The sequence below is a fragment of the Panthera uncia genome, chromosome A2, assembly GCF_023721935.1.
Source record: "Panthera uncia isolate 11264 chromosome A2, Puncia_PCG_1.0, whole genome shotgun sequence".
NCBI classification, from domain to species: domain Eukaryota; kingdom Metazoa; phylum Chordata; class Mammalia; order Carnivora; family Felidae; genus Panthera; species Panthera uncia.
This window is the reverse complement of record NC_064816.1, coordinates 13,930,551-13,953,690: the sequence shown is the minus strand read 5'-3', so window position 1 is coordinate 13,953,690 and position 23,140 is coordinate 13,930,551. Positions and strand designations below refer to the sequence as shown.

The 23,140-nt window shown below is 48.8% G+C and overlaps 1 protein-coding gene and 1 long non-coding RNA gene across 2 annotated transcripts in view; one reads left to right on the top strand and one right to left on the bottom strand.

Moving 5' to 3' along the window:
* Positions 1-387: 387 nt before the first annotated feature.
* LOC125930650 (uncharacterized) lies at positions 388-3,666 on the top strand. Its single transcript, XR_007460195.1, has 2 exons — positions 388-529; positions 735-3,666. It is a non-coding gene; the product is annotated as an uncharacterized LOC125930650 (long non-coding RNA).
* The window catches only part of EXOSC7 (exosome component 7), a 36,716-nt gene continuing 14,473 nt past the window's right edge, over positions 898-23,140 (bottom strand). The window contains exons 4-8 of the mRNA XM_049642542.1: positions 16,294-16,459; positions 10,980-11,050; positions 5,818-5,941; positions 4,576-4,731; positions 898-1,137 (exon numbers count right to left, since the gene is read on the bottom strand). Of these exons, the coding sequence (XP_049498499.1) occupies positions 1,033-1,137; positions 4,576-4,731; positions 5,818-5,941; positions 10,980-11,050; positions 16,294-16,459 (622 nt within the window). The 3' untranslated portion in view covers positions 898-1,032. The remainder of the gene's footprint in view (positions 1,138-4,575; positions 4,732-5,817; positions 5,942-10,979; positions 11,051-16,293; positions 16,460-23,140) is intronic.

Sequence of the window (23,140 nt, the reverse complement as noted above, 5' to 3'; positions counted from 1 at the left end):
AGTTCCTAACTCCTCACCCTATTTGTCTAGCCGAAATGCAGAGGGCAAATGCCATGGCTGAAATACTCGGCCTTGGTGAATCAGCTCCTTCCCCGGAGCTCTGTAAGACTGACTGGGGAGTTTCAGTTTGGAAAAAAAACAGAGATTGCTCAACCTGTGAGCAGACTTAATTCTAACACACTGCACTGTGAGTCGAATACAGGCTATGAGGAGCCTTCTGGGGCCATCAAGAATGGCCTTCCCTCTGTCCCCAGAGTGTGAAGACAGGCTGAGTAATCACATGACAACATCTCTGAAGCAGCCTTCTTCATGCTGATAAAGCAAGGAAATCTTATGAAACACCAGGGAGTGGTTACAAAATGCAGAGCAATTTCAAAACGAGTGATAAGAAAGCTGTGGCTAAGGGGCAAAGTGGCCACTAAGCACCCCGACCCTAGGGAGCTCGGCGTGAATTTCTTGGGAGGGCAGGAAGCAAGAACTGGGCTTCCCTGGGACTGAGGAAGGTTCACCAGCCCGGCAGAAGCCACGGGTATGTATCTGGGGCATATGCCTCCCTTCTCTCCCTCAGAAGCACCACATCCACAAGAATGAACCGTGTGTGTGTTTTTCTTGTTTTGAAAGCCCTACAGGGGAAATATTTTTCACAAAATACATTATCATAAGCATTTCCTTTAAACCACTTTTCTGGCAGGCCCTTATTCTCGTGTTTGTGTTGTTGTTTTGAACTCCTGCAGCAGGAGATAAAGGAGTCTCCCTGGAGAGGCACGACCAGAGAATTCCCCCTTGGACAGCAACCCTGGGCTCAGCTGCCATTGGCTAGACGAGGGCCAGACTTTCCGGGCGGTCACCGAACGGCACCTTGGCTTACAGCTGAAGAACTCTAGCCATACCAAACCGGACTAGAAAACAGACTTTAATTTTACACATACGAATGTCAGCTCAGGTTTACAGCAGGTAAGAAAAATATATACAAACTGCGGCTTAAAAAAGGAAAAGGAAGAAACACGCAGCCCGTGTTTGCGCTGACGTGAGTCATCCCAGGAATCCGACTTTCTGTCTCTTGGGCCCCAGGCTTTCCTCCTTGTGTAGAATGCTCTGCAGGGAGGCGTGCAGCACCTTGCCCACTCGCTTGCCAGTCTGCAGGGCAGAAGAGAGCACACACCCACTTGTGAGGCACACACACCCAGACCAGGAGAGCTTCCCTCGCTGCCTGCCAGCCATCCAAACTATACCTCCAAACTATACCGGCTCCATCTGCCTTAAGGGACTTTTATTTAATTAAACAAGTCAATACAAAAACAACCCCCAAACAACAACAACAGAACAGTTACCTTCTGGAAAAATCTCATACTAAAAACAAAAACAAAGGAGAATACCTACCCCCAGGCCCAGGCGGCCAGCAGGAAGCAGCCAAGGCTGCCTCAGCCATCAGCTCCCGCTTAGCACTCCCGCTGCCATTACAACAAGCAGCAAAACCGTCAAGCAGACCTGGTTTTGGTTACTGCCGAGTCCTGCTGCCTGGTGGGGCGAAGGCAGAGGGAGGCCACAGGGAACCGAGAGTGTGTCTAATGAAGGAACAGATGGCGCTGGGGACACGTTTGAACAAGCAGTTTCTCATTCACCTGCCACCAGATCTCTAAGCGGGACTGTTCAGAGGGGACCCAGCTGATACCTGGGTAGGGTCTCCGGTATCGCTGCCATGCAGAGAGGCTAAAAGAATGGGATGTCAGGAGCAAGACGCCATCAAGAGGTCAGACAACCCGCAGACTTCCTAATCAGCCCCCACACAGGAGACACGAGGAGGGGCCCTCAAAAAGAACTCACTAACATACAAAAATCTTTCTTTATGAAACTGTTTTCTGTGTCTGAGCTCATGAATAATTTTTTTAATGTTTATTTTTGAGAGAGAGAGAGAGAGAGAGAGAGAGAGTGAGCAGGGGAGGCGCAGAGAGAGGGGGACAGAGGATCTAAAGTAGGCTCTGCACTGATAGCACAGAGCCCGATGCAGGGCTTGATCTCATGAACCAGGAGATCATGACCTGAGCTGAAGTCAGACGCTTAACCGACTGAGCCACCCAGGCGCCCTGCTCATGTGTATTTCAAGACTATGATGAACCAACCACAGGTCTCCACGTCGTCAAGTCTTCCACATTCCCATAGAAGTTTTCATTCAGTTGTGCTGCCGGTTCCACTCTCAGCAACGTCAGGGAGAAAGATACCCAGGCCAAGACCCTCGCCTCAACTCTCCCAGTTACGAGGAACTTCTCCCCTGGCCCCTAACTGGAACACAGGATGAGACTCCAAGTATTGCCGGAAATTCATATGAAAAAATCTCATTCCAAAAGTGGGAAGTGTTCACTTGCATGATGCAAAGTCAGGGCTAAGGACCAAAGTGACCAGAAAGGTTTTTTACCATAACATGAGAGAAGGAGAGCATGTCAGAGTCGATCAGAGAGGGTTACTGATTACTCATATGAATGAAGGTGGGGGACGGGGTAAGAGGGGACGGGACAGACAGGACACTAGGACTTGGGAGGTCTGAATGTGAACGGCAGAGGCCAACCCCCCACCGATGTTTTAAGCTTCACAACAGGCATTTCTGGATTGCTGCTTCCCTGGGTGAGGCCAGAGCAGTCAGACAGGACCACGGGGCTATGGTTCCCCCTGAGCTGGGTCTGCAGACCTCATCTGCCGAGCCCCGGAGGAGGATGTAGCTCGGCTCACCAGACAGAGCTCTGGCTCTCCTACCAGCCACGGCAGCCACAGCCTACCTGGTTTGTAGGGTTAAAAATAGCTCAGTGTGGCTGCAGGGGTGCCAGGGCAGCCCTAGAAGCGCACAGTCTGGGTGTGAATCCTACTGCCGGCATGATGAGCTGGGAAACCCACAGGCAACTTACCTATCTGCTACATGTCTCAATGTCCACGTCTGCAAAACCAAGGATAACAACAATGGTTGCCCCACAGGAAGGCTAAGGACTAAATGACATAATAGGTTGGGTGCCTGGGTGGCTCAGTCGGGAGGAGGCATCTTGACTTTGGCTCAGGTCATGAGCTCGTGGTTTGTGAGCTGGAGCCCCACATTGGGCTTGCTGCTCTCAGCCTGTCAGCACAGAGCCTGCTTCGGGTCCTCTGTCCCCCTCTCTGCTCCTCCCCCACCTGCGCTTTCCCAAAAGTAAATTAAAAATAAGTAAATAGATAAATGACATAATATGTTTAAAGCACTAAACACAGAGCACCTGACACAAAGTGAGTGCCCGACAAATTGTCGTGATTCCTTACTGCTTTTCTTGTTTTACGTACTGGGATTCCCGTAAAATTCTCCTGGAAGAGGTGGGGGAGAAGAGCTCCTTCCAAGACAAGGTTTCAGAGCCACTTGTCTAGAGAGGCAGAACTTATAAAGTATTTGAAGGGTTTTTGTTTAAAAAAAAAAAACTAACCAATTGACCAACCGGGCCACGAAGAATCCCCCTGCTGTGCACGGCAAGAGACACCTGAGCTCCGGGCAGACCCAAGCCGCGATATTGCCGCACCCCCACGTCCTTAGGGGCCGTCATGCGGCCTCACAACACGTCCAGCGGCAGGCACCCCGACCGCTGTTACGCTCTCCCTGAGATGAGCTGCCTCCCAGCCCGGGTAGTCTGTCTTCACGCCTGAGTTCTCGACACCGTGCACACCGCTCATTTTTGCTTTCAAATAAGACAACAGAAAGAGAAAATGGACTTTAAATGCTTAGAGCCTTCAGTGCAAAGTCAGCGTTTCCAGGCGTGAAGGAAGAGTGTGAGTGGCAACCTTGCCTGCTAGTCAGCCATGACCTCTGGACGTTGAGTTGTGACGCAGTACCCAGAGCAAAAAACCTGGGTCTGGCCAACTCTGTTCCCGGCAAGTCAGTCAGTCAGTCAGTCGGTCAGTGTCAGAGTCCTCAAAGATTTCTGGAAAGTCAAGGTGGACTTGGGGGAAGGGGAATCTGGGAAGACACAGGTGGTCCCTCCCACGGGGGCCTTTCAGGCCTGTAAGGGAGACACACGCATCATCCCAATGGTTGGTGCTGCCTGACAGCCTGAGACCCGTGGGGAGTGACCCACCCCGAGGCAGTTGGAAGGATTTCCTGTCTGTCTCCTTTTGAACACTTCTAGAGCCATGAAGACATGGGGAGACGGCATCCTTCAGCCCCCCGGCTCTACCTTTTCTCATTCCCTTCAAAGGACAGGAAGCAGTCAGGCGGGACCCCAGTTCCCTCATCAGATCGCAAAAGCCTGGGGTTTTAGTTACAAGCGATTCCACGTTATCAGTCCAACACACTCATCCGTTTCATCTAGAACCATGGAAATGTGAGATCAGAGAGGGAGAGGACAAGGAACGATCACTGACAGGTTCCTTACCTCCCAGTCCGGAGCCCCCCACGGCCACCACCCTTTGCCATGTCAGTAGAAACCAGCTCACACCAGCTGTTCTCCCAGCTCTAAGTCTGGGGTCAAGGGCGAAAAGGCAGAATTCCCCTGGTGTGACCAAGGGAGTAAGAAGCGGCAGCAAACACTCCCAGACAGTGCCTGCACCTGCTTCAGGGCCAAGCCTCACCTCCATCATCTCGAAGATGCTCTCTGGGTCCAGGCTGCCCTTCCCCACTTTCCTCATGCATGTCACGACTCCCTTGCTGGTCACGGACACCAGCAAGCTGGCCAAGGAGCAGGCCTCCTCCTGGAGAGTAGCATCCACTACATGCCGGTAGCCAATCTGCAAGGTCAGAGTGCACACGTGGGTAACACACATCCCAGATGCCCACCCTGGACAGCCTCGTGGAGGGAGTATCTCCACCAGCAAAGAACCTGCACTGCCCGTTCCAGACCTTATTTTAGATTCTGCTCGTATAGAAAATGCCTGAAACAATGTTCAGCAATTCTATCACGGGCCACTCTGCCAGCAGAACAACAAAAGCATAAAAAGGAAATGTGGGGTGGGAGTGGGGTTAGAGCTGTAATTCAGAGACTATCCAAGTGAGGCCACCAAACGTCTCCAACAGAGGGGCCCAGGGAGAAACTGACATGTGAGGCCACACAGATGCTTCACTGAAGACAAAGATGAATCAAGGGGGGTGCAAGCTAAGTCACATGCTCAAAAATGAGTCAAGTGCAGATGGCTTTGGCCAGTCCCCACATTTCACCAAACCCCCAGGTTCGTGAAGTGACTTCAGTGGAATTAAACCTGACCCATACAGTCCTGTTTTTCCATGAATCCTGTGCGGAATCAGGGACAATCTCAGCCAACACAGGCCTGTCTGCACGGCCTTGGGCAGCGCCAGGTACACAGCAGCATCAGCCAGAGCTTGGGCTCCATGGGCCTCGGTGCTAACGTAAAAGCCACACTTGACACAACAGATGCCCAGATCCTGCTCCAACCCCTCACTTCACAGATATGGACACTACAGCCCACAGAGGGGGCAGTGTTCGCCCTTCAACCTCCCTGCTATTATTCTTCCAGCCTCGACCCCATAGAATTGAGGGAATTAAGGGAAATGTGCACACAGGGTGTTTCAGTGAAATGCCTGGTATGGAGGAGCTTAACAAACTCTGGCTACTATTACTATGAACCCCCTCGTGTCCCCCTGCGACTCCGTCATGTCTTCCAATTAAAACAAATAAAATAAAAGGAAAAGCTGCTCATATAGTGGCTTCTAAAATAAGCAAATTACTGGATTTGGATTAAAGCTATTTCTATATGATTTGTGCAGCTGTAGCTTCTCAATCTATTAAGTAGCCTTAATGGGTTGGGGTTGAAGCAGACTCACAAGGAAGTCCAAAGCCGTCAGATACAACCACATACCTTGCACAGGGTGACAATGCAGGGGACATGCTCCACGCTTAGCCGGATGCAGTCATAAGGGTCATCCGAGAGCTCAATATCCTTGGACCCCTCTTCATCCTCTAGAACCCGAACTCTTGGGATCCTGGAAACAGAAGCCCAATCAAAATCCCCGCTTCCCGTGAGGAAGAAAGAGAACTTCTTTTTCTTGAGATTGACGACAGGGGTCAGAATTCCTGCACCTCACAAGATGAAGTCACACTCTGCTTGTACTTTATCATCCTCATCCCTGCCATCCCTCTCAAGAGTGCACAGGCAACGCCGGAGAGCAGTGGAGGAAGGAGGTCTTTTTAAAAATAACACTTGGTCAATCGGATATGCACACGGGGGGGAAAAAAAAAGGAATCTTGATCCCCGCCTCATACCATATATAAAAATCCATACCAAATGGACTGTAGAGATAAAGGAGAAAGACAAAACAATAAAGCTTTTAGAAGAAAAACTAAAAACCTAAAACTAATCTTCAGCATCTTGGCGTAGACAAAGATTTCTTAAACAGGACACAAAAAGGGCTTACCATAAAGGGAGAAAAAAAAACAACAACAACAAAACCCGATAGATTCAATTGTGTTGAGAACTGTGAACATCTGAAGAATCATAAAACCTAGCACACAGATTGCTATATTGTGCTGTTTGTGAACAAGGCAAAGAATCTTAACCTAAGAGTGAATCCCTTCATGCTTAAATTACACAGGGTGTGAGGGACTTGTTAGGGAATGTGATGAGTTATTATGTGATCAGTTATATGAGGTTCTTCTTGGTCTTTACCTTGTTACTTTCAGGCAGAAATTCATTTGTTACTCAGAAACTCTTCTTTGACATTGGAGGCCTTTGTATCCAAGATATTCTGAATATGTAAAATTATGTGTACCAATGGAATACACTACAATAAAATAATACCATATATCTGGATAATCCTCTAGAGTTTATTGGAATCCTTCCACATTTATTATTTCATTGAAAACAAAAAAGCAATGAAATAGGTAAGAGTTGGACATTTTAATTGCCTGTTACTCAGTTATGTTCTTCAAAGACAGAAAAAGACAAATGAAACCATGGTCAATGTTGTCCTCCCCTCCCCATCCTCAGAGTCTAACACACTAACTGCCACAAGGAGGGACTCATTTATTGCCTAAGATTTAATTACTTGTTCAAGGTCACAGGCACTAACAATTGTTGCAGCAAAGACTAAACGCAGGCCTTCGGGCCCCAACAGCAGTGTTTGCTCTGCACCACTGCTAACGTAACAGCATCTGCCTATATAAAGGCAGAGAAACTAGAAAACCAGAGAAGAATAATGGACACGTGTCTGTATTTTCTCTGAAACTGACCAACCTGTCCACTTTTAACATGTTGGCAGGTAAACAGATGACGAAGATAAAGCCTGGGTCACTAAGAACTTAGGCAGGTGCTGAGGAGTCCCTGCCCATAACTACCATCAATGTGTCCATCTGCTCTATATTTAGAAACACATTTGTCCAAATTAACATATTTAGACCCATGGAAGTGAAGACCATGTTCTGAAAGGTATTAGGAAGTGCTACTAAGGCTGATGAGAAAGCCTGGGGGCTAAGAGAGCATCAATAGCTAACATTTCATTATTCTGGAAAGAGCTACTTACGCTAGTAGAGACGTTCCCAAAGGGGGGAATGTCTCCAGTGCTGTCTAAAGGGATAAACCCGACCTCTTTGATTTCATTGGCCAGGGCCTCTGTACACAGGCTGCATTTATTGCTAATTTTTTATCTCGACTAAATGGATATTAGAAATGAAATGATCTTCCCACATCAGGCTGATGTTCTACTTTCAGAAAGGCATGCATAATCAGCACTAAGCAGAATGAGACATTTTCTCAATGGCCCTCTGTACAATGTTTCAAAATTAATTATTATGTGGATCCTGAGAAACTTAACTGAAGTCCATGGGGGAGGGGAAGGAAAAAAAAAAAAAAGAGGTTAGAGAGGGAGCGAGCCAAAGCATAAGAGACTCTTAAAAACTGACAACAAACTGGTGGTTGATATGGGGGGGGGGGGGGGGGGGGGGGGGGGGGGATGGGTATTGAGGGCACCTTTTGGGATGAGCACTGGGTGTTGTATGGAAGCCAATTTGACAATAAATTTCATATTAAAAAAATTAAAATATATATATATATGAACTCCTGTTTGTCAAAAGACAGCATTTAGAAGTTAAAAAGAGAATCCAGAATGGAGAAAAATATTTGCAAACGTGTGTGTGCATGCATGTGTACATATAAGCGGACATGTTACGTAAAGAATTCCTACCAAACGTAAAAGACAACCCAACAGAAAAATAGGCAAAAAGACTGGAATGGGGACTTCATAAAAGAGGCCACTAAAGTAGTTGATAAACACACAAGAAGATATTCAACTTAAATATTCATCAAGGAAATGCAAATTAAAACAATATGATACCAAGAGACACTCACTAGAATGACGGATATTAAAAAGACAAAAAAAAAAGAAAAAGCCCACAAGTTGGCAAAGATATGAAGCAACCCAGGACGCTTATACAACACTGGTGGGAGTATCATCCAGTAGAAGCACTTTAGAAAACTGTTTTGCAGTGTATCTACTAAAACCAAACACAGCCATGCCTTATGATCCAAAACTTTCACCCATACCCAACAGAAATGGGTAAATACGTGCAAGAAAAATACAAAAATGTTCGTGTTTGGAATAGCCAAAAAAACTGGAAACTGCCCAGATGCTCATCAACAGCAGAATGGATAAATCAACTATGGCACAGTCACACAATGGAACAGCAGGCCGCGCAGAGCAAACTATGACTCCGGGCCACAATACGAGTGTCTCAAAACATAATGCTCAGTGAATGAAGCAGACACACAAAAACACCACACGGTATGATTTCATTTATATCAAGGACAAAACCATTCTATTGTTACAGGACAACGGTTCTCCTCAGTGGGTGTAGTGACTGCACGGGGGTGGAGGGTGAGAGGGCTTCTGGGGGCCTGAACACATTGTTTCTTGAGCCGGGTGCTGGAAAATACATTTAACCCACAGAGTCCATTCATCTCTGTCTGGGGTGGGGGAGCCAGGGAGGAAGAGGCGGTCCATTCAGCTACCGTGATAGAAACAGCGTTGGTGCCTTTCCCTGCTCCTCTAACAAAAGCCGTCGATGATTCCAGCCCTGTTCGCTGTCCCTACACAAGGCAACATCCAGAGCAGATAAGCCGCGGCCAGGGAACGTCCACAGGAGCCAAGGAGTCCTGCTAGGGTCTGCCCTGGCTCACAGTCTCCGTGTCAAGGGCACCCAGAGTGGAAGTACTAAGTAATATCCTATTTGAGCAAGTCAGGTAATCCATTTGAATTTGGGTCAGTTATGTTAAAACACACACACACACACACACACACACACACACACACACACTCCTTCCTGACACTTTGGCCACAACGTAGTTCAGCAGAAGGGCTACAGAAGAGCCTCTGTCCTTCTAAAGGACACGAACTGGATGTATGGTCTTTCCACGTACCAGGGGACCTGATGTCTCACATGGTCCACATCCCTTGCTACCTGCAGGGCTATTCTTGTTCTGGGGACAAGACTCCTGGCTACACCCAGGACAGGTGTCCTCCCCAACTTGAGCAGCTGGGTCTTACCATCCTGGGGCACAGCTTGCCCAACACTTCCCCCCACAGCCAGACAGCCTCGAGCCTTGTCTGGTTCTACTCTCTCTTTTTGCCCTGGTGCCTGTGGAAAACCAGCTGGCAGATGGGGAGTGCTTTCCAAAGCTCCAGGTCCAACAGATGGCCACTTCCTTTCTTCTCCGATAGAACCCGAGCACAGGCTGCCACAAATGGCACTGGTACTCGGGCCCCACGGTGGCCACAAAGGCGTGGCCCGCCTCCTGACTGGTCTCAGCCCGGAGTCTAGTGGCACAGCTTGGGGTGGGGGTGGGGGGCTCCACAGCTTTCGTTCTCAGCAGGTACTCCATCCTGCAATGTCTCACCTGAATTTACTTAACTTTGTTTTTGTTTTCTTCTGAATTACCCAGGTAGTCTAAATCCACCATAGAAAACCTCTAAAATACAGATGAATGTTAAGTCGCCTATGATGGGAGCCCTAGAAAAGAATCACAATGACCATCCTGGGACATATCCAGACATATTAAATATACGAGTTACCAAAAGTAAAAATCAACAAAACAAACAAGATGAGAGGTCTGTGTTTAATGACTGGCTTTCTGGATTAACAAACTTCTAAAGAGGCTGCTGTGCAGGATTTCGATCCCCTATGTTGGGACACTCCGGTTGTTCCCAACTTGTCACCATTACAAAGAGGCTGTGATGAACATTCTAGAATAATACCCTTGCCTACTTATCCAATTAACCCCTTAGACGATAACCCTAGAAGTCTCTAACCCTCATTTTCTAAACCCCACGGTCCTCCACTCCCTCAATGTAAGCTCTCTCGTGGCATGAACGTCACCACCCATGTATTTATTTTTGAATGCTGCAAACCGTCCTCAAAGAAGCTGGCACGTAGAAAGGGAGAAGGCTACAGGATCAAACGGTTAGAGGGAATGCCAACTCCAAGAAGGCTGAGTGCCTCGTCCCTTGCTGCACATCTGGCCGGGGAGCCTAACCACAGTGGCGTAACCACTTCCTGCTCTTAAAGCCAAATGCAGGCTGTCGCCCTGCGTTTAGAACATTCTTGTGTCCGATCGGGGAATATGTGAGCACCCACTCTGTGTCAGGCATTGCCAGTAGTGGTGGGGATGTAGCAGACTGCACAACAGGTGAAACCCACGCCCCCGAAGTTCTGTGCCCAGTAACAGTATTTGGACAGTCGACCTCTGGGTGGTTTTCACTCCATTTGCTTCTCTGTGGTTTTCTAACATTTTTCTACATGGGACATGGTTACTTATGAAAATAATAACATAAAAAACAAATACAGAAATATATGCATGTATTTAGTTTTATCTTGTGAAATCCGGAGCTTACCATTAAAGGCCACCATTTTTCACGCTAAACCCCTTGTTACCTTCCCCTGGAAGCTTTGGTAGAAGTGTCCTGAGTCTTCATCACAAGTGTCGGCTGGGGTTCTCCGCAGGCCCACGGGGCTGTTTCCAGGAAGACTCACCTTGTATTGAAGAGAGCAGCCTTTACAGCAATGGAGATGGTGTCGAACAAATTCCCGCCACATTCCAGCAGCTAAGGGAGGCAGGGAGTGAGGTGGGAAGAAAAAGCAAGGGTCATTTCTTACTCTAAGTATTATCCTAAGTAAAGGACACTGGTTCCTAAGAAATACTGACCGAGCATTTACAAAATAAAGAAAAGAACAGGCGGTTGCTCTCCTGCCTGACACTCCAGGCGTCACCCTAATTGCAAGAAGCACCTGGAGGCCGTGCTGGCCTGGGCCCCACGGCTGAGGTCGCCGCTGGCATCGGCTGTGGGGCCACCACTCAGGCCCCGGCTTGCAATGGATCTCCTCTAACTGGCCCCCCAGCCAGTTGGGTCTGCACTCAAGGAGGAAATGATCACCTGCATTTTGTCCCAAATGGCTCCTGATTGCGGAGCCTGGTGGCTACTTAACCAAAGGCAGGCGGGTCCCAAGCCCGGGCCTTCCGAACCCGACTCAGAATCTGGCGCGTTTCCTTCACACGCTGCATTCGTGCCCAGGGCAAATCTCTAACTTCCCTTTAAGCTCGAACCTCAAGTGCAGACAGCACCCTTCCCACGACACTGCATAATTACTCCTTATTAAAATATGACCTCCCCTGACTCCCCACTCCACCCCGCCAGCCCGTACTACTGCCTGGCTTTGTCACAGCAGCCTGCTCGCCTAGCACGCGACTAGCCCTTCTCTACGCTGGTTCAGACACACTGCCGCACAGCGAAGAGCTCCAGCTGGACTCCTGAGTCAGACTGTCTGCTAGGATCCCCATGCTCACCGGGCAGCCGGGAGCTACCTCAGCGCTCCGCGCCTCATGAAGGGCAAAAATCACAACTATGTCACAGGGTTGTCACCAAGGCGGAAGGAGCCAGGGCGCCTGGGTGGCTCAGTCGGTTAAGCAGCCGACTCTTGATTTCCGCTCAGGTCATGATCTCACGGTTCATGGGATCGAGTCCTGCGTGGGGCTCCGTGCTGGCCGTGTGGAGCCTGCTTGGGATTCTCTCTTTCTCTCTCTGCCCCTCCCCAGCTCACGCTCTCTCTCAAAGTGGATGAACAAACTTAAAAAAAAAAAAAATTTTTTTTTTTTAAAAGAAAAAAGAAAAATGCGGGGTGAGACCCTGGCATGTGTACTTTAGTCTTGAGGTGGCCCTGAGGATCAGCCTGGGCTGAAGGCCACCATTTCACACGCCACTCTTCCACAGCATCTACTTTATGCAGAGAAAGTGCTCCAGCAGCCACGGAGCCCCCCAGTCGGAAAGGACCCTGGAGAGCCCATCACCCACCCTTACTTGGCAGGTGGGGACACAGAAGCCCTCTCACTCGTGCACAGTGGCCTGATACAGACTCTGATTTTCAACATTCTGGCTTATCGGCAAGAGATGAAATCAAGAGGGCAGAACGCTAAAACCCTATCTGCCGAGGGCCCCCCAAAGGGCAGTTACCAATCAGCCCGCCCTCCTCCATGGATACAAGGGATGAGCCCACTCCAGGCCTCAGGTCCACCTGCCCAGGCTCCTCAGGCTGTGCCACACGATGGGGTAAGCCAGATGGGGCGCTGCGAGGCTGACACTCTTCTCCGCAGCTTGCTGGCCACATACCTTCCGGGATTCAGTTTCCCCGTCAGGAAAGCAAAGCCACGCTTCTCTACTGGGTGACCGTGAGGATTAAATGAGATCGCATCCTTACCATTCCTGGCACATAACAGGGGCTTGAAGGCCCTACCTTCCTCTCTCGGAAGCCAAGCGGCTGCGGCCCAGCAAGAACCTTTCTGCCAAACACAGTGGTACAGCCAGGAGGCAGGGGAGAGTGGGCGCGATATGAAGACCCAAAGCAGCCCGACCCGGTGTCTGAACAGGCCCAGGCAAGCTAGGAGAGAACGGGAGGTGCGGGACGTCTAGCGTTACAGAGAGCCTGGGCCGTGGTCCCGGCTCCAGGGCGAAAATCCCTCCTATAACAGAGGTGGGGAAGCAGGAGAAGTGGAGAAGAAGAGGATACACCTGGTCACAAACACACCTTCCCCTGTCAGGTGCACAGGTTCCAGAACTCTTCTTTTAGGGGAAGAGCACAACTTATGCTGTTGGCCTTCTGGGAATGAGGGGTTTCTTTTTGATGTCTTCTTTTCTTTTTTTAATGTTTATTTATTCATTGTTGAGAGAGAGAGAGAGAGGGAGAGAGAGAGAGAGAGAGAGAGAGAGCGCGCATGGGAGGGGCAGAGAGAGAGGGAGACAGAATCAGAAGCAGGCTCCAGGCTCCGAGCTGTCAGCACAGAGCCCGACGCGGGGCTTGAACTCATAAACAGTGAGATCGTGACCTGAGCTGAAATCAGACACTTAACTGATTGAGCCAGAGGGGTTTCTTTTCACAAGGCAAACCTCCAAAACCGTAATACTGCTAGGACGCCCAAGTATAAAACATGTCTCCCCACAAGACACCTGCTCCTCCTGGACTTCCCCTCAACCATCCTCTCAGACCCCCGGGCTCAGCACCTCCCGGCACCACACATAGCCAGCTGCCAGGTGCTGCGGTCGCTCCCCCGCTCCCCCTGCCTTGCCCATGCCCAGTGCCACGGACCACGTGCCAGCCTCTCATCCCCACTCCCGGGGCTCATCACAAGACAGCCTTGTGACGGTCTCCCCACCAAAGGTCGCCCGTATACTGTCAACGTGACAGAGTCCTGACAGTTCTCCCACCCGGAGTCACAACCAGGCCACTGAAGGAGTGCGAAGCGGAAAGAAGAGGGAAGCGTCCAGGAAGTTACATTTCTAGTCTCATAAAATACCCCAATGGAGGTAAAAAGAATAATACTGGAAATAGGTGGTTGGTCTGACTGTAACAGGTTTCAAGTAAAGGCACCTACACTAAAAGCATAAAAACATGGAAAGTTGCCCAGCGAATATTTGGTTGAAAGATGGGCTCTGCCTGAGGACTATCCGGACCGGTTGGTAAAAATACATCGAGATTCACTCACTTTTGCAATTCCAGTGACAAGACTGGATTCCCACCATCTTGCTTCAAACATGGACTCGATGCATTCTGCGTATTTTTAGATGTAAAAGATAAAACAAAAACCCACGCGTGCCTCGCACGAGGCACATTCCCATCAAGGCTGAAAGCAAACATTTGCTTTCACAGAAGTGGAAGCCTCCACAGATGCGAATTACATGAATGACAAAAACGGATCTACCTCAATAACAGAATTTCAAAAACTGCTTTCCTAATTCATTCAAAACTTTTCTGAGGATGACAACATTTCAAAAGATCATGTCTTATTTCCAAAATAAGACAGAGCCTGGAGAAAAAACAGGAGAGAAGAAATCCAAACGCGAGGAGTCTTAAAAGGAAAGGTCTGCAGGTGACAGGGACACGGTGTGCCACTGAGGCACCTGCTAACCATATATTCCCCCCACCCCACCCCCACCCCTGCCCCGTGGAAGAGGGCGCTGGTTCTAAGCTGAGACAACATCCGATATTCATCCATCTTGCACAAGCCTTCACTCAGAGAACAGGTCTCTGGACGAAATCATAAAGTGGATCAGGACCCCTCACCGGGCCAGCCTCCTATAAAAATCACAAGTGCGGACAAATTCTGACGAGGAGCAAAAGCAGGATCGCCAACGGACAGGTGCAATGCACCACAACACTCCTGCCTTTAGCTTCTTGGGGAGGAAGGAAAAGAGAGAATGTTCCTCAGACACAGGGTGGAACCTTACAGTTCGTACCATGGGGCTGCACCTCCCCAGGCGGCTGTGAAGCCCGCCCCTTATCAGTGAGGACTGGAGGCTGCCGGCTCCCGCCTCATCACATCCAGCACCTGCAAAAGTACTTGCTTAGTAGGAATCACACTAAAAGGTACATCCCGCTTATCGGACATGAGGAGAAGCAAACGGACTTGTCATTTCATTATTTTCACCCATTAGCGTCAGCGCCCAGAACATCCCTAACCTGCGGGACAATGGTAACCACTGTTACCTTTTGGCTAGTTGTGCTCCACCCATTATCAAATTAATTTAAAAGTATCCAGAAAGCCCCGCCCTGTTTCATGCAGGGCCAACATCTGGAGACAGCCAGGCTCTTCCTCATCAAGAAGTTCCCTCTCAGTCCACGGAATCTGCTTTATCTCTAGATTCATGAAAGAATCTGTTTGGCTGACGGCCTAGCCTTGTGACCTCAATCCGAAGGGGAAGATGTAGCCACTCATCTCAAGGTTCATGAAATTTCACTAAAAGGAATAAACAGACCCAACGAGAGCCTGCCTTACACGAATAAGCACGTGGCACAATTAATCACACCGTCCAGGGGCCAAAACCAGGCGAGGAGCATTTGGGAAAACATCAGCAAGGAAATGGGAGATTGGCCTAGAGAGGCTCCTGTAGGAGTGGACTCGGGGGAGAAGGCTGCAGGGTCTCAGGGTCCTCCCCTGGGAAGTGAGGAACACACCGACGGTGGGTTCCATGGTGCTTTCAAGGGAGGAGGGCTTGGTGAGGTCAACAGCAGGCACAGGCATTAGAGACCCAGCTTTGAGTGCCAACACCACTACTCACGAGCTGAGACCTCTTGCGCTAGGTCACTCTGCCTCCCTGAACCTTCGTTCCCTCACCTGTAAATGGGGCAATAGCGCCCGCTCGCTGAAGAGTCGTAAGGGCTAAATGAAATGCATAGAAAGAGTTCATCCCCATTCCACATACAAGAGTACGCCAACTTGTCTAACTTCTGCCTATAACTTCTACCTGATGGCATCTAGAAAGCATCTCTTGTTTTTTATTTCTTCCCTGATGAGCTCGGGGGATAATTTTAGGTGCTACCATGATATGACTATGATTTCACTGTAGGATGGTATTATATATACAATACATACGTTGTATTTAATTTAAAAAACTCAATACAGGGGTGCCTGGGTAGCTCACTCGGTTAAGTGTCCGACTCTTGACCTCGGTTCAAGTCACGGTCTCATGGTTTGGGGGTTTGAGCCCCGTGTCAGGCTCTGTGCTGGCATCACGGAACCCGCTTGAGATTCTCTCTCCCTCTCTCTCTGTCCCTCCCCACTTGCATGCACGTGCACGCTCTCTCTCTCTCTCTCTCAAAATAAATTAATAAATAAATAATAAAGTTTTACAAAATGACAAAAATAAAACTTTACAGGACATCATTCTTTTTCCATCTAATCTCACCCTGGAAGTTGAAAGCATCCACTTGAAGAGGGCAAAAGCACCAGAAGGAAAGTAGGCCAACCAGTCTCCAGCAAAAGCAGAGAGTGTGGCCGTCTCGGCAACATGATACGTACCAGCACGTCCACATAGAGAATCCAGCAGTGCTCCCGGGGACTGATGCAGAGGGACTTCAGGTCAACGCTGCTCTTATTGTTAAATATCCGGTAGAGGGTGTTAGCAATCTCCGTGCCAAGGTCATCACCTCCCCGGCCTTCAAATTCAGGAGTAGCATTGGCTGAACTACATAGAAGGGCAAGAGAAAAGCCGCGTGAGTCTTTTCAGAAACAAAGAGCAAAGGCACACGGCTTTGTTCCAGTTTCCTTATGGAATGTTGGACGGGCCAGCGGCTGTACAAGAAAAGTCACTGAAGTGAGGAGAGGATGGCACCTGCCACTTTTCCAGCCTCCAGAAACACGCAATGAGCCAGACTGGCACGGTGCCCTGGATCTGTCAGTGTGTGTGACGGGGGTCCCCCCCGACTTCTAACAGAAGCCATCTTTATCCAAAGAGACACGAGAGAACAATAGTAAAGTGAACCTTGGCCAGTAATAATTAACTCTCTTATCTTGACAGTAGAATGCTCTTCTCGGACAGGCCCAGGAGGCCAGGAGGCCTAGAGTCAAGCAGTCTGGCCATGGAGGGGTCACATCACATACACCATCCCGAGTTTTCATTTAAAATCCACCACGAGGGGCGCCTGGGTGGCTCAGTCGGTTAAACGTCCAACTTCAGCTCAGGTCATGATCTCACAGCTCGTGGGTTCGAGCCCTGTGTCGGGCTCTGTGCTCACAGCTCGGAGCCTGGAGCCTGCTTTGGATTCTGTGTATCCCTCTCTCTCTGCCCCTTCCCTGGTCTTGCTCTTTCTCTCTCAAAAATAAACATTAAAGAAAATTTCTTTTTCTGTTTTTTAAATGTACCACCAAACTCTCAAAACAAAAACCACAACGTTAAGTACCATGACCTTCCTTGAATGATTTAGAAGATATGTATGATGGTATGCCAATTATATCACAAACTAGATTATCACTGTACTGAAAAGCAGGAAAATGAAATGAGAGAGAAAGACTGCCAGCTGATTAAATATTAGAATAGCCCTTTTACTTTATTTGCTATTTTTCAAGAGAAAAAACTTTTCCATTTTGGCCTCTTGAATCTTATGCCCAATTACCTCAACAAAGAATAAACAAGCATCAACATTTGTTGCCCTAAGCATTATTCAAAAGTATTTTGGGGGGCGCCTGGGTGGCTCAGTCAGTTAAGTATCTGACTTCAGCTCAGGTCATGATCTCACGGTTTATGAGTTTGAGCCCTGCGTCGGGCTCTGTGCTATCAGCACAAAGAGCCCTCTTGTTGTCTCTCTCAAAGTAAATTAATAAACTTAAAAAAAAAAAGTATTTTGAGGGGGAAGGCACCTGGATGGCTCAGACAGTTAAGCATCTGGCTTTTGATTTTCGCTCAGGTCACGATCTCGTGGTTCATGGGATCAAGCCTTATGTCAGGCTCTGTGCTGACAGCTCAGAGCCTGCTTGAGATCCTCTCTCTACCTCTCTCTTTGTTCCTTCCCCGCTTGCACAAGCATACATGCATTCTCTCTAAATAAAATTTTTTAATTTTTTTTTTTTAAGATTTTCTTTTTCAGCAATATCTACACCCAACACAGGGCTCGAACTCACAACACTGAGATCAAGAGTCTCATGCTCCACCGACTGAGCCAGCCAGGCACCCTATTATGCAAAAGTATTTAATGGGAAATTTTTGAGGGTTTTGGCTTAATAACAAACAAACCCTCAATACATTATATACATCTGTGAGATAAGTAACCATTCCAATAATCACTTTGCTGTAACGAAGAGGGTCCAGAAAAGTAACAAACCAGCTGTTTCAGTCAGTACGGTCTCTACAAAATCATGTATTGAAACTTTCTGGTCCACGCACTCATCCATCTAGAAGGTACCAGCTCTATGCTAGCACTGGAGACAGAGAGACTGAGCAAGGTGGATGCAGGCCCTAGGCTGGCAATTTCACAAAGTCAGGGAGCTTCATGATAGGGAGCAAAGAGCAGGAGTAGGGCTGGGGAGGATGTCAACCAGTGCCGAGGACCTCAAACCAGAAGGTGAGCAAAAGTGGGTCAGGGTACAGACAGGCAGGGGGGTTCCAAGCAAAGCAAAACCCACATGAAGGTTCAGGGCTGTGCCTACCCCATCTGCATAATGCTAAAAATCTCACCTAATGTATTTAAACATCCCTTTCGTCTAGACCATTCTCATATAGGTGTAAGGACGACCCCTAAAACAATCAGAAGGTGTCACTATATAATAACTGTTTCTCTAAATATATAGTCTTCCCTTACCACTATGAGCCAGCAGAGCCCTAATTTAAAATCCCCAAGAGAAACTTCATTACTGCCACAGCAACCTTGCTATTCCCTCACTGCCTCTGCTGGACTCAGGCACTGAGCCACAAAAAGCAGCTCACTTAAGGTGAAATAATCAAGTTACCAAGGACCAACTTAGTAATTTTGCACAGCCAGCACACAAAAGCTGCTTCTAATTTGCACACTCATCAATATCAAGATCTGTCTTTTAAGTGTTTAAAAACACATCTCTATAGAGCTAAATAGACAAATCTAGTTAGGAGGTGCTTATGCTTAAAATGTGTCCCTTTCCCTGACTGCAGTGGGCCACGCCCTCCTGGGTATGACTAATTAATTACTTAGGGATTGATGCATTCCCTCTTCTACACCCCCAAGGGCTGATTTACAGAACCTCCTGGGTCCAACTGGCTAAATTCACTTACCCGTAAGACCATGCCCCACTGTTTTTTTGTGGGTTTGACATTAATTTAAAGTGGGAATTTTTCGGGGCACCTGGGTGGCTCAGTCAGTTAAGCGTCGGACTTCAGCTCAGGTCATGACCTCACAGTCCATGAGTTCGAGCCCCGCATCGGGCTCTGTGCTGCCACACAGAGCCCGGAGCCTGTTTCAGATTCTGTGTCTCCCTCTCTCTGACCCTCCCCCATTCATGCTCTGTCTCTCTCTGTCTCATAAATAAATAAAGGTTAAAAAAAAAATTTTTTTTATTAAAAAAAATAAATAAATAAATAAAGTGGGAATTTTTCCTATTTTAAAAGTTTTTTTTTTTTTTTTTTTTTTTTTTAACACATTGTACTTTCAGCATAGCTGGTAGTCAGGCAGAGAGGAAGGTTTAGGGGCTCATGAGACCATGAAAAGCTCCTGCATCTGGATGGTGCCAAGGCCCCCGGAGTGACTCTGGGGAGGAAGCTGGGAAAATGGAAGGGAATCGTCAGGGGCCGGGCGTTGGGGCACAGTAACTTCAGGTAACACAAGAAGAAAAGCCAAAGACCCCATATTCTAACAAAGGATGAAGGGTAGGGCTGGGGAAGAGAACTGAGGGTCCCCCCTCCTCACTAGGGGTGCTCCTAGCACAAGGACACTTCCTAGAAGAGGTGGACGGAGATGCCGACCATGTCAGAGGACAAGAAGCCGAATGCCCGCAGAGGCCAGCCAGGTGACCACGTGCATCTGAACAAAGAGCAACCGGAGATCGGTGATCCGTGAGGGAGGCTGACACACTGTCCAGCCGCTCCAAAGGCATTTTAACTCACCTCTGAAAACAAACTCCGTTAGTGAAACAAAAACCTCACAAGTGGGGTCTGACCTACGGGAGAATGTGGTGAGACCTCAGATGGCCCAAGCCTCTTGTTATACAAGGTGGAAAACCTTAACAGCTCTTTTGAATGTTTACTATGTGCTAGAAACGACTCTTAGCACGTTAGATGCGCCAGCTCAATCAATTCTCACAACAACCCTACTATTTATGACCCCATTTTAGAGAAAACGAAACAGAGTCCCAGAAAGGTTATATAATTTGTCCAAGCTCACACAAGTAGGGACGGGGGAGCTAAGACTCCAAGCCAGGCAGCCCAGCCCTTATCTGCAAGGCTGCACCGGACTCTCCCTGAAGGTGGAATTCGGCATGCCTGGCTTGTAGCCTGACATGAGTCAAGCTAATGAATGGATGCTCTGGTCTCGAGATTTATTGTTAGACCACAAACACTGGAGTCAAGGAATGCAGACCAAAGGAGCCCTAAATAAAACGCTTCTCTATTAAGTGCAAAGTTTAAAAAGAGGGAAAGCACAACAGGCAGTAATCCTGGCTCCCTGCTCAGAGGTATCACAATACATTCTTTCAGCAGGGGAGTGTTTGCTCAGGGTTCGGGGCATAAAACCAAGTGCTTTCTCTGTTTACAACTGCCAAAACCAATTCAGATCCTTCCTAAGTATGACCCAGCCCCTCTTCCAGGGCAGTTGGGAAATTGCTTGCTAAGCCAATAAACTAATAAAAATCCTGGGAATGCTGCCCCACCCAGATCTACACCCATCCTGACTCATCACCTCTACTGTGCTCCTCCTGCCTGGCACATCCCTGATTTAACTGGGGTAGAGTGAGATCAAGGCCATGTCCACCTGAGACAGGATTTCAGACACTGGCCCATTGTTTCCCTTGTGATCCATCTAGCCTGCAAATCCATAGAGTCTTACAGCCAGGTCAGGCCAGGACCATGACAGAGGACAGTGATTTAGCAGGTTCGTGGGGCAGGGCTAGCTCTGGGCCTCACCCCTCCAGGAGTCAGTCAAGTGGTCCCGCAGCAGGCCCCAATCCCTCCCATTCCCCTGTGTGCACATGTGCTCATTTCTGAACCTGCAGAAGCTTCCTTATGAGTGGGGATGGGAACAGTAACACATTTTGAACTGTTCATTGTAAGTTTCTGGGAGAGTTATCCGTTCTTTCTGGAGACTTTCAGAGTACAGCTAGCTTCAAATGAGTTCTGTAGTTTGCCTGTCTGCTTTGTCCCCCGTCCATCAGGCACCAACAGGGACCCCCGCGAGCAGCACTAAGCACTGAGGAACAGAGATCAAGTGGCTCCTTCCACCAATTCAGGGCATGAAGCTTCCGGTTCAATATTAGTGACAAATACGAGCGACCACATCGAAAAGTAAAGATCCCACCGGGAAGTGGCAAGTGATGAGCACACCGAAATGTCTATGAATGAAACATGTTCTCCTCAGCTCCCTCAGTGAAAAACTGAAGCCGCTGGGAGAGGCTAAACCACGCTTCCTAACCCCCCATCAACATGGTGTCAGAGCAGAGACTAGATGGACCGCCACCTAGTGGTAGCCCAGACTGACACACCAGCTCACTCAATTCTTACCTTTCCTCCAGGTTTCTGATAGAAACCATCTTTTTCAAAGTTTCAAAGTTCTTACTTAAAACAGCCTGGTCCTGGGTTATGACTAACAAATCGAAGACAGGAGATGGGAGTTAGAAGGTCCAAGATTGCTCCCAGTTTTGATGTGTGTTGCCAGGCATCCCTGGGGCAGTGCTCAGGAACCCCAAGTCTTTACTACTCCACTGGGATGGGGATCAGGGCTGGTACAGCTGAGTAGCCCCCTCCCAAGGGAAACATCCCCTAGGCACAGGGGAAAATGATGGGGGTGGGAGGCCAGGTCTACCTCAGGTTCCATGTATTATTCCAAGCCAACAAAACCAAAGTAGGACGAGTTAGTGAAAAAGCAGTTAGCTCTCTAATCACCAGGAGTTGAAATAATTAAACACTGGAAGTTGCTGATGAGTCAAGCTGGGCTCAGACTGACAGCCCCACCCTGCCCCAATTACTGTCCTCCGGCTGGGTAACACTTCGGCTTCAGTCTGTGGATGGGCAGATGCCCTGGGCTCTCCTGCGGAAGGGCTTAGTGGGTAAAAGCCTTAGCGCTGGGCACATCTACATTCCTAGTCACTGGATGGGAATAAAGGGGTTTGTTTATGCAATTAAGAGTTGCTCTTTAGGGTGCCTGGGTGGCGCAGTGGGTTAAGCGTCCGACTTCGGCTCAGGTCATGATCTCACGGTTCATGGTTCGAGCCCTGTGTCGGGCTCTGTGCCGACAGCTTGGAGCCTGGAGCCTGCTTCGGATTCTGTCTCCCTCCCTCCCTGCCCCTGCCCGGATTGCACTCCATCTGTCTCTCTCTCAAAAACAAACATTAAAAATAAAAAAAAGAGTTGCTCTTTGAAGATTCAGATTAGGCTTTGATAAAGGTGGCAGTCAGCAGTGCTTGGTGAATCAACATCTCCCTTCTCTGTAGGAATACGAGGTTTTGTGAATCTCTCATGGTGATTCTATCACAGTAACTGAGCCGCTTAAATAAGACACTAAAATGTGCCACTTGAGACTATCCATCTTGAAAGAGAATCAAGGAGGACTCCCTGGGAACTGGAGCTTCTGGGCCTGTTGAGGGTCTCCTGAGACTTACAAGGGGAGAGAAGAGAGGAACGAGCAGCCCAGCTCAGCTGGGACGGGGGAGGTACTCCTGGGAGCCGGATCTTGGGAAGAGGCAGCTCCCTGCCTCCTCCCACCCTGGAGCCTCCCTTCCTTCACAGCTGGGACAAGAGCAGCAGGCTAACCCGGAGTCATGTTCAGACACGGAGCCACAGTGAAATGTGTCCCCTATACCTAGCATCTGAAGGCAACACCTTCCCTTTGGTGTGGCTGGGCTGACTGCCTGTGGTCTGCCCAAGATGAAGGAGGTAGAAGACAGTGAGGAGGAAGAAAAGAAAAGCAAATTACAGTTCCCCACACATGGTGTCTGCCCCTCGGTGACCGTTCACTACACTGAATTAGGCAGGTCAAGGCCAGGAGAGACATTTTTCTTCCACCGACAGCAAAGGAATCAGCTGGAGGCCCGAACAGGGTCACCACCATCCACGGCAGCTTCAAGGATGAGCCAGTCCCACTGGACAACTCAGATTGGCGAGGGGAGGCGGGTCCAACCAGAAGAGGAGACGGCTGGCTGGGGGCAGGGGGTGGGGGGGCATCTCGCAGGGCAGGGTGCAGGAATGGTCTGG